The 11,908-nt window shown below is 44.0% G+C and overlaps 1 protein-coding gene across 1 annotated transcript; it reads left to right on the top strand.

Annotated features, from left to right (window-relative positions):
* Window positions 1–2,626: 2,626 nt before the first annotated feature.
* On the top strand, window positions 2,627–10,911 carry LOC125425559 (integrin beta-4-like; the record flags this gene model as incomplete). Its single annotated transcript, XM_048483142.1, has 4 exons — window positions 2,627–2,809; window positions 3,245–3,376; window positions 9,099–9,320; window positions 10,747–10,911. Coding segments are annotated over 4 exons (702 nt in total), but the record flags the coding sequence as incomplete, so codon positions are not given.
* Window positions 10,912–11,908: the final 997 nt, after the last annotated feature.

Genomic DNA, 11,908 nt, shown 5'->3' with positions numbered 1-11,908 from the left:
GCTATGAACTGGTCAACATCCTTTTAAGAACAATTATTCAGTTATGAGTGTTTAGGTCACCAACCCTCTGCCCTTCTGACAAAGGAAATGCCTTGTCTTATTCTAGGTGGAGGTATTCATAGTTATATTGATGGGGAGAAATCTTTCTAATAGAAAGCCAGGCAAGTCCTTCAAATAAGACAAGTTTACTTTATACTGTGTGAGCAGTATTGTGTGTCCCAAACATAAAATCATTATCCTATGCCAGGGGTTGGCAACCTGCAGCTCTGGAGCCGCATGCGGCTCTTTCGTCCTTGTACTGCGGCTCCCTTGTCTGTCACTTGGGAAGGAGGGGAAAGGACGGCAAAGGGAGGGAGGGAGGAGGGAGGGATGGAGGGAGGGAGGGAGGGAGGGAGGGGCGGGAAAGAGGCGTGCTCATTACATCCCAAATTACAACTTGTTGGCCCGTTACCCGCCCGCTGTCCTATCCCTGCCCACTTAGGCGGGATAGGCGGCTTGCTTGAGCACCCACTTGACAGCAAGTTGCACTTGGGATGTGACGAGCATGCCTCTTTCCTGCCCCCTCCTTCCCGCCTTCCTCCGGTGTCCTTTCCCCTCCTTCCCTTGTCTGGCACCTGCTGTCACCTGCCCAGCTGGGGGCATCCTCCGTAAGGGCAGCTGCCCCTGCAACTTACTCTGTCCGTCAGCTTGCATGGCTGGCTTGCAGGCTGAAGGCAGGGCTTGGGGAGGCCAGGGGCAGGGGGCAGGGCTGGGGCTTGGGGAGGTGGGGCCATGCCCCTATGGCTCTTTGGGTGTTAAGGGTTGCCGACCCCTGTCCTTTGCTAATTAAGACCATAGACTGACTGTGATCCACCACATATTTCCCAAGCACCCATCCAGTTGCTCAAAATCATTTATGTCAGTTGAGCTTGGGCAAGACTGGACTATATCCATCTGTAGACAAACACAAGTTTCTCACTTATTTCAAAAGCACTCCCTTTGAAATGAACAATTAAGTATTACAGCCACAAGGATGCTACATTTTGTGCATTACTTGATTGGGGCATCATAGTTTAGAATTATGAATAAATTTTTAAAAACTAAAGATGCAAGAAACAATGTTCACAATTAAAAAAAACCCTTTTCTTTGCCTTATGAAGATCTTGTACTTGTTCCAGATAAAAACAGAAGGAAAGGGGCACTTTGCACAGCTCATGTTGTGCATGATGCAAATGTGTATGAACCCTAAGATGAAGATGATACAATGTGAGAGGACAGGCTAATTGTTCTGCATTGCTACTGTGTTCATTTCCATGCGGCTGGCCTCCACGCGGGCCAGGACTTTTACAGCACTGGCCCCGGCCTGGTGGAACACCCTTCCTCCAGCTGTCCGGGCCCTGCGGGACCTGGGTGAGTTCCGCAGGGCCTGTAAGACTGTGTTGTTCCACCGGGCCTTTGGAGTGTCCGGCCGCTGATGTGGTGCCCCCTACTTCTCCCTATTGCCCCTTGTTTTTCGGGGCTGTTACACCAGGGTCCCCTCATATTGAGGGGCCTACGATCCCATACTAAGGAGTGGAGTTTTTTAAATCTGAGGTTGGACGCCTGCTTTTTTATGTATTAATCTGTTTTCGCTGGTTTTAGTTTATTTTAGGTTATTTTATTGTTGACATGAGATGGAGCCTATGTATTTATATTGTATGTGTAATTTGCTCCTGTTGTCTCTGATTTTGCTGTTCACCGCCCGGAGCCCTCCGGGGATCGGGCGGTATAAAAGCCGAAACAATAAATAAATAAATAAATAAATAAATAAATAAGTTGATTTCTATGCACAAAATACATTGATCCATCTGATCCACTTTGCCAATCCACCTAGGATTCATTTATTACCTGCAAACATTGAGATTCTGTATGGGTTTGGAAGGCAAAGAAATGCTTCTACTGTTTCATGCACTCAGCTGAAAGAGAGTTGCATGTGAGGAACAACTGTTCAACTCACATACTGTTCCTACCAGGCACAGATGACTGCTGTTGAATTCTGGTGAGGGAATAATATTCTAGATTACTGATATGGTTATCATGGGGTAGTAGAAGAGAATCTTGAACAACTGATCAGCACGTTATGATATTAGTATCTCTCTTTATTTTGAATATTACCCAAAATATTATTATTTCATGTTAATGGGGTCTGCACAAATTTGTGATTTCACTGGAGAAGTACTACACCAGGATGGCCAACCTTTTCTTTAAAGCTACTTCTGAGTCCTGAACAATATCCCAAGATATTCCCTCCAGCAGCATCCCTTCAAGACTTCCGTACTGCTATGTGAATTCTCACTCTCACTGAACAATAAGCTGCCAGCAAGAGCTTCCCCTGCTGGGTGGCCGCCCAACCCGCATGGCATCAATACAGAACATGGACTACTAGCACAGCTAAGTAGCACAGAAAAAAAATCCTATGAAAGAGTTAAAAAGAAAAAGCCTGAAGCAGAACTTTTCATCATCTTTTCCTGAGTCTTACAGCAGCTGCATGGGCTATTGTGACCTACCGATGGCTACTTGCTGGAGAACTCTTCAACCTTCAGTTGATCAGAAGCTGGTTTACTTAAATGAAAAAATAGTTATTACAAGTGTACAAATTTGCTTGCAGGACCTATTGGGCAAGTAAAGAAAGTCCTGGTGGAGGACCCAAAGAAGAGGATGGTTCTGGTTGAAAACTTACGAGAATCGCAGCCCTATCGCTACACAGTGAGGGCCAAGAACGGAGCTGGTTGGGGTCCAGAGAGAGAAGCTACTATTAATTTGGCCACCCAACCTAAGCGCCCCATGTCCAGTGAGTTACCATTATATCCGCTTGCAATTGATTTGTTGCGTATACTTTGCTCTTTTATTCCAGGGATATTTTACCAGTATATTTTGTATCTGGGAAACTGAAATTTTCCCTCAAGTGGCCCATTCATTCGTTGCTATTATTGTATCTGTAGTATCATTCCTAACCAGTTATACAATTTTCTTGCACTGCTCTAAGCATTTTATTGTTTGTAATGTTAAAAATAGTTTATGTCCTTAGCAATTATGCCCGCTCCTACTGTTCAGCCCCAGTGCTGAGTCTATCTTATTTTTTAAAAAATAAATGAGTTGCACTCTTGACACCAGATCTCTAGAGGCACTGGATCAAGCCTTGTGTTGATATCACCTATATTTAAAAAGTGTCTTAGGGCAACTGTGCATCTGAATGTGCCTAATAGTACTTTTTGTCTCCTTCCAGTTCCCATTATCCCTGATGTGCCAATAATTGATGCAGAAGGGGGAGAGGACTATGACAGCTACCTGATGTACAGCACAGATGTACTGCGCTCACCGGCTGGCAGCAAACATCCCAGCGTCTCTGATGATTCTGGTACAGTTCACTGCTACAATTGATAAAACATTTTTAGGGGATGTGCTTTTTGACACTTTTATGACCGAGCCTTCTCAGATGTTCATCAACGTGGTGTAGTGGTTAAGAGCAGGTGTATTCTAATCTGTAGAACCGGGTTTGATTCCCCATTCCTCCATCTGAGTGATGGAGGCTTATCTGGTGAAACAGGTGTGTTTCCGCAATCCGGCTACATTCCTACCGAGTGACCTTGGACTAATCACAGTTCTTCGGAACTCTCTCAGCCCCACCTACCTCACAAGGTCACTGTTGTGGGGAGAGGAGGGGAAAGGAGCTTATAAACCATTTTGAGTCTCCTTACAGGAGAGAAAGGTGGGGTATAGATCCAAACTACTACTCAGAGGTGTACTGGGGATAAATGGCACCTGGAGACAAATTGTCTCCGGGACCCTGCAGGCTCCGCCCCTGATGCCCCCAGGCTCCACTCCCACTGCCCTCAACCCCGCCCATGTCACCATGGACATGGGCAAGGTCTAGGGTGCCCACCTTCCCCCCCCCCAAACTCCCCCTGCCAGCTGGGCTCCCAGCCAGCAGCCTGCAGTCTCTTCTGACCTCCCCTCCGGGCAGGCCAGAAGAGACTGTAGTCCGGGCCTCGGAGACCTGCTTTTATAAGCACTGAGGCCCTGGGGTGGGACTTCCTGCTCCCCAAGCCCCACCCCCAGCCTCAGTGCTTATAAAAGCAGGTCTCTGAGGCCAGGACAGCAGTCTCTTTTGGCCTGCCCGGAGGGGAGGTCAGAAGAGATTGCAAGCTGCCAGCTGGGAGCCCAGCTGGCAGGAGGGGAAGGAAGGGAGGGAGGAGTCCAGGGTAGGGTTGAGGGTGCTTGGAGGCAGCAGGAAGTCCTGCTGCCTCATCGTTTTTGCATGCCTCGACTGACACGGACGGGGTCGAGGCATGCGAAAACAAGGCAGCAGGACTTCCTGGTCACATGGGGGGCCGATTTTGTGCCCCCCATGTGACCAGAAGAGTGGCAGCCGGGGACAAGAGGTACCCCTTGTCCCTAGGTAGATATGCCACTGCTACTACTACTACCATTACTACTAATACTACTAGTACTACTACTGCTACTCTTCCTATTCGTCCTCCTCCTCTTCCTCCTCCTCCTCTTCTTCTTAAAGCACTGCAACCATAAAAAAGGCCAGTCAAGTTTGTATGGATTTAAAGAGCAATTTTCTAGCCTCATTGCAAATGGAACTACTTTTCTTCCTTATTTTGAGACAAAGAAAAACTTTTAAACGTTCTCTAGTATTTGACATCTTCTACCTCTAACTCGACTGTATTCTCACCCAAGAAACAGGGTAAACTCCGCATTCACTTTGAAAGCCCTGTTAAAATATCTGTGCTCTGTGCTGCGATTTCTATGCCTTATACTTGGTGAAAAGTCCTGTGAAGTCACAGCCAATTCAGGGCGACCCTGTGGGATTTTCAAGGCAAGAGACTAACAGGGATGATTTGCCATTGCCTGCGCCAGTGTAAATCCAGGATTGTCACTTGGCTTAGCATTTGACATCTGACAAGACTGGGGTAGCCTGGGCCATCAAAAATCAGAGCACCCTATACTTACTGAAGCCAATTGTGTGATTGGTGCCACCTGCTTCTATGCAGTTAAATGCACAATAATGATCAATCCCAGCATCTTCCAGTGTTCAAACGTTAGGCCAAACAAAGGATCATACGATACCAGATGACCTTTGAACCAGTAAGCATTTTGTGTTACCAGTTGACTGGGTCTTTCCTCAGTATGCTCTAGCAATGCATTAGGGAATGATTCTGGATAACTGACTCCAGGCATGGAAGATTGTCTTATCATAGTAGTGACTATCTTTAAATAACTGAGTTTTATTGTAGGGGATAAGGAATTCCAACGTATGGGCTAGAGTTGAGACTTCAAGAATGCTAGAACTTGCTCTACATTGTATAAGACATCCTGTCCAGCAGGAATAGCACGGGAGACAAGTTTGAAGCTGCAGGGATGAGGGCTGAGTGAGAAAATCATGTTCTGTAGGCAGAAGTGCTTCTGTCTGCAGAAACACTACTGTGGATCCAGCCAATTGTACACAAGTAAGTGTGCAACTAGCAGAAAAAAATGATGGATTTAGTTGCCAGCAGATCAAGGAGTGTAACCAGAAAACTTGGAATTTTCTAGGAGCATGCATTATGGTTCCAGTTACAGGGGGAGGCTAAAAGTCAGAATTATCTCCAGTCAGTGTATCCTGGAAGAAATAGCCTTCCTTACTTCAATATGTGATAGTGCTTAGACTGAAGACTTAGCAATAGAACCTTTCTCTCAAACCTCACTAAAAGGTGGTACAATATTCTAAATGCAAAACAGATGTGGAAATGTAAGTGGGAATTGTTTACATTGTATAACAGCTGTCTTCAAACTGCCCCATGAATTAGGAATTATTGACATATATCACAGTCCCCCCAAAAGTTAGGTACATAGAACCACTTCACTTAAGTATGTCTTTTTTGCTAGCCACAGCAGGAATCATGAATATGAACATTGGAACTTGAGCCAGAGAGCTGTAGCTCATTATGATGTTTGCACATAATTTTCCCTATGCTTGCTCGTATTTGATGGCTGTCAAAGTATATATCAGGGACCATGTTGTACCGAAGTTTCATTTTTTTCAACAGTGTGTTCAATGAATAGTAGTGGATATTTTCCAATTGATTATTTGTGAACATCTGGTGATTATACAACCCTGTTTTTTTTTTCTATAGCTGTAACCTCAAACAATGTGACAAAATTCATAATAGCAGATAGTCATCATATCCTATGATCTGTTCTGGACTACTGTTCAATGAATAGTACTGGGTATTTTCCACTTGATTATTTGTGAACATCTGGTGGTTATTTATACATCCCTGTTGATTTTTTTCTGTAGCTGTAACCTCAAAGAATGTGACAAAACTCATAATAGCAGATAGTCATTATAGCCTATGATTTGTTCTGGACCAAACTTCTGTTGCATGCATGGAGTAGTCCTCCTGACTTGCCTATTTCTTTCAATGAAATTAATGGAAATTAAGCAGGTGTGGTGGCAAATTCGAGTGTGTATGCATCTGTAAACCACAACATCCGTCCCCCCTCCTCTTTAAGCCACTGAGTACAGTTGTGGTTCAATTTCAAGATGAATCATTCACTTTGCTGAGGGCACGCAGCAAAACTAGACTTGTATAGTCATAGTTGTAATTGCTCTGCAAAAAGATTGAACTGCACAAAGATACCATATAAACAAAGCCACAATGGAAGCATATGATCAGCTCAAAAGCCTGTTAATATATGTATTTAGACAGATGGTTGATTTGGCAAAGATTGGTTCTGCGCCCCCTTGCCACCTACTCTTCTACAAGGCTGAAGTCTTGATATATATCATGCAAGAATTAGGGCTGTAGTCATTGTTTTGTGTGCATACAGGATGTCTTTTTCTACATATTCCTGGGGCTGAGTCCTAACATTAAAACCCTTGGGAGATGGCTAAACCACAACTGGTTGCCAAATAGTACTAGTTATTTAATCATTGTATTCTGGAATTATGAACCTTAACATAGAACACACATGCCCCATCTCACCCACAACATGAAGTGGCTAAGATATGAAGATTTGTTGTTCTTGTTTTGATTCAATCTCCAGCAGATGTTGCCACTTCAAACTGAACGCCCCATTGCAAAAGCCTGAAGCAGATGAGTTCTGTGATCTCTTTGACATCATAATCAAGCCTTTAGATTTTGATGCAACCTTCTAAGGCAACTCCATGTTCCAAAAAAGAAAAGTTTGTTCACTGCACCAAATTAGTGAACATATATTGTAGAAAGCCTGATAAAAAGATTAATGAAAGATACATATGCAAATTCTTGACCAAGTTAAAAGGTAAATGCTACAAAAGAAATCAGGGTGTTGATATCACAACACTCATTTTGCTTTTGCCCAAAAAGCTTTCAAGTGGTTCATCCCAAATAGAAAGTATTTCAAACATTAAAACTACCCAAAACATTCTTAAAACATGTTTATTTTTTAATGTTAGTATAGTTTAAGGGTGTGTGTTGAAATCGTTGCTTTTTTAGGATAGTTGGCTACTGCCTGGCAATCCATTGCTTTGTGTATCTGTTGAGGCAGCCTCCCCAGCTATTAAGGAAGATGGTACATGAAAGACAATGCAGCACTGTGTTTAATTTGACTGGCTCTACCCTATATGAACTTCCACAACTGTTTTCAGTTCTTATATCCTAAAATAATCCTAAAGCCATGATCTAATATGGCAAGCTTGTCAGGAGCTAGAGCTGGGATTTTGCTCCGCTGCCTTGGCCCTTTTATACCAATGCTTTCAGATAGCACAATAACCTTTTGATTTTTTTTTAAATAGGCAAATGCTTCTGTACAGCTAGACATGTAAAACATATGTGAGTAAATGACTCTGAAGTTCTGTAGTTCTTAAAACGTAGGATGCAGAGATACTGGAAAGTCAGTAGTTAGAAGTAAGTATCAAATGGGTAAATCTCTCAACAGGAGTAACAATTTATTTTATTTTTACTTTATTAAATGTAATATCCCACACATTCCCAGCTCAAGGAAGGGAGGTGCTAGAAAGTGGATAGGTTGTTTAACAAGTCTGATAAACATAATCTGAATGGGATAGTTTTAATAGGTTTATAGAATTATTTATTGAATATATATATGTGTGTGTGTGTGTGTGTGTATGTGTATATATATGTATATATAATTCTATAAACCTATTCTGTAAACCTATAAAATAATTCTATAAACCTATTAAAACTATCCCATTTAGATTATGTTTATCAGACTTGTTAAACAACCTATCCACTTTCTAGCACCTCCCTTCCTAATCTAAAGTTTGCTAATAAAAAAGGAAGGGAGGGTTAAGAAAACCCGGGTGTGGGGAAGGTTTTGGAGGCCAGCTACATTGGAATAAATTGGAGCCAAAGGCCAGGTGGAACATCTCTGTCTTACAGGCCCTGTACTAGGTTTTCAGAAGACTGGAACTGTACTAGGTTTTCAGAAGACAGGGAGTTTCACCAGGTCAGTACCAGGACTGAAAAAGTCCTGGCCATGATTGAGGTTAGCTGGACACTTTCATGGTCAGGGCTTACCAGTAGGTTACTTCCAAAGGATCATAATGTCCTCGGGGGGGGGGGGGGGGCAGGGAGAGGCGGTCCCGGAGATACTCACAGTTGGCATTCTCAGGCTGAAATGCTATGCACAGTTACTTGGGAGTAAATTCCCTTGAACTTGGTGGGACTTCTGATAATGAAACATGAATAAAATGTCTGAGTCAAAGAAATAAATTGGCACGTGGTAGCAAGCAACGAAGGTTTGACCGTGTGCTTGGTGCCAGTGGGAGAGCCTGGGTAATCCATTCCTGTTCCCGGTTACCAGCCATGGCTAAGGCTGCTTCAGTAAAAAGAGGACTCAACACTTGGTACATGATGCTGCCCTTAGAGTGATGTTTGCTTTGCTTTGTTGAATTGGTCAGGATCAGGCCACTCCCATGGACGTGATTACTGTGGCTGATTTCTGTGGCCTGAAGCATGTCAGAAGGTGTCTGAGTCTAAAGGCCTGCAGTCAGCTTGAAGGTGGCGGATTGCCTACTTTGAGCCCCTTCTCATACCCTCACCTCATTTCACACTGTGCCAACGTTAGTGCTTCACTTGTTCCAAAAGGCTGTCGATGGAAACATGTCCAGCTGCTGGGGGAGGAGCTGGACCTTCGTCACGTCGCCTGGAGGCTCCCAGCAGAATTGATTCCTCGTCACTCGGACAGCAGCTGCTTTTCCTCGGATACAGAGGGTCTCCTTCATGAGGGGAGCACCCGCTCTGAGCTAGTGGACAGTGACGCAACCAGCGGCAGTCTGCCAAGAAGTGGGACTCCCCGGCCCCAACCAGGTGACAGACGACTGCCTCCCCAGTAACTGTCATGCCTCTCGTCCTCCTCCTCCTCCTCCAAGGACCTGCAATCAGGTTTTACCCTCTCCGTTCCCATAGGCGTACACTGATGTTGGCACATGATATTTGGTATCTGTAGTAGAGTCTACTTGCAATATGTCATTGTGATCTGTTTTTGTATACTTAACGAAGCACCAAGTAATCACTCACTTCAGGCCTGAACAGGAATCTGCTAAAAGGCTGTATCTGCAAACAACATGGGCTGTTTTAGAGCACAGAAAAAGCAAATAACATTTTAAAAGCAAATGAAATGAGCATTCTCTATAGCCATCCAGTGAAAGATATTGGAAATCAACATCAGCAGTGGTAGAGAGCAAATTTACCTGTCCTGTGAGTTGGATATTCGAAATTAAAGTTTTTAGGATTTTAAAAAAGTTTTTAACTTCCTGAAATGGGAATGGAGGTTTTTAAAATGGGATTGCTGAGACTATGAATATTTTCTAGGGTATTTTGGACAGGAAGCAAATTAGGTAGAAGAAATAAGTGATAATTTATGGTTCCTTGTTAAGGGATCCGTCTGAAATGTCATCAGAGTTCTAAAAATGTAAGACTACCTTGATGAATCAGACCAAGATTAATCTAGTCCTGGTTTCTGCTTCCAGTAGCAAACAGAAAAGCACCATTGTGAAGTTCACCGGCAGCATATGTAAAAGTGATGGCCATCCCCATTTTCCCCGTAACATCTTGTTCTCAGAGATTTACCTCCTGTGCATATGGAAGCTTCATTACTTGTTATACCTGCTAGCTATTGTACACTTTTTACATAGATTTGTCTAAGAAGTGTCATAATGTGCTTAATCCACTGATATGGCAATGTCTCCTCCAGCTTTAGAAGTATGGGACCAAGTCTTAACCTCTGTAATGATTGTTTAAACTGCATTTGTAAATTAACAGTGTTTCCTTTCCAGGATTTTCACAAAAAATCAGCAGTAGAACATATGAACATATGATACCTTATTTGAGCATCTCTCTTTGTTTTATTTGCTTTGTCGGATCAGATCATGTTGTTCTTGAGAAAACCTTGATATGGCTGGGCCCTGCTACACTCGGCACAACCTTATCAGTGATGGGATTCGAACGATTTAACAACTGGTTGTTTACAAGCACCATTTTAACAACCAGTGCTGCCAAAGTGCTGAATCCCACCATTGCATATAGTGCAGAAGGATAAATAGTTTTCTGCTTCCATTGAGACCAACAGTAGTTCTGAATTTCTAAAAGGTATAGCGAACAAGATAAAGCTCAAGCACGGGAACATTTTGAAATCTCTCTAATGTAGTATCTCAACTCAGATGAATTCCTATGGGGTAAATGCCCACAGACATAGCTTATGTTGCTAACCTTAATTAAATGAACTTTTTTTCAGACCACATGATGAATGGCCGGATGGATTTCACTTTCACTGGTGGAAGTTTGACTCGGACTGCAGCTTCTGCCTACACTCATCTAAGTCCACACATCCACCATGAGAGAAAGATAATGGGAACATCTTCTCTGACCAGGGAGTACAACACAGTGTTTTCTGGGCAAGGTGAGTGTCTGGCCAAAGCAACTTTAGCAAGAAGGTTCTTCCTATGTCAGTGATGGTGAACCTTTTCGAACCTTTTTGAGACTGAGTGCCCAAATTGCAACCCAAAACCCAGTTATTTATCGCAAAGTGTCAACGCGGCAATTTAACCTGAATAACCCCCTTGAGCAGGGGCCAGCCTGCCGTAGCCTCCAGCAAGTCCCACATGCACTGCTCTGCACCTCTCAAGCATCTCTGCCCCCCACCCCCACCCCCGGGCAGCAGCTACCTGGAGCACAGGCACCAGGCCCGTCAGCCGAGTCCTCCCTGCTCACTGAGGTGCATGCACATCAAGTCCAGTGGCCCAGGCCCGCCTAGATGTGTATGTGTGTGGGGGTGATTTCCCCCCCACATGACGAACTCTGTGCTCGCGTGCCCACAGAGAGGGCTCTGAGTGCCACCTCAGGCACCTGTGCCATAGGTTCGCCACCACTGTCCTATGTGATTCTTTGGAATGCTTACTTCCAAAGCAAAATTTTCTTCTCCTTTGCTGTATTTGTTCTGCATTTGCAGTGGTTCTTCCTGTGTTGTTTTTTGGAATGCTTACTTCCAAAGCAAAATTTTCCTCTGTTCCATTTGTTCTACATTTGCAGCAGTCACAGAAGTTACTTCTAATGACTATATAAGAAATCCAAGGATCCCTATTGTCTATATTGTTTCCAGCAGTAGCCAGCAAGATGGTCCCAGAAGGCCTTCCACTCAGAGCATGAGAGCGCCATCCTCCCATGGCTGTTCACTCCCCCAGTAACTCATATTCTGAAGTATATGGCCTCTGCAATTGAAGAGCTCTCAGAGCTTATGGGTATTGACAGACTGGCCCTGTGCTCTTAGATGCATGACATATCTCCACCACTTTTACAATTGGTGAAAGGTTGCATTAATGTTGTTTAAAAGGCCGTTTCCGCACGGCCCATTTATGACGGCCTGGGGGCGCCAAAAAAGGCGCCCCCAGGCCGCCGTT

This window comes from Sphaerodactylus townsendi, unplaced genomic scaffold (assembly GCF_021028975.2).
Source record: "Sphaerodactylus townsendi isolate TG3544 unplaced genomic scaffold, MPM_Stown_v2.3 scaffold_775, whole genome shotgun sequence".
NCBI classification, from domain to species: domain Eukaryota; kingdom Metazoa; phylum Chordata; class Lepidosauria; order Squamata; family Sphaerodactylidae; genus Sphaerodactylus; species Sphaerodactylus townsendi.
Note: the sequence above shows the minus strand (reverse complement) of the source record. Positions and strands in the feature narration are given on the sequence as shown.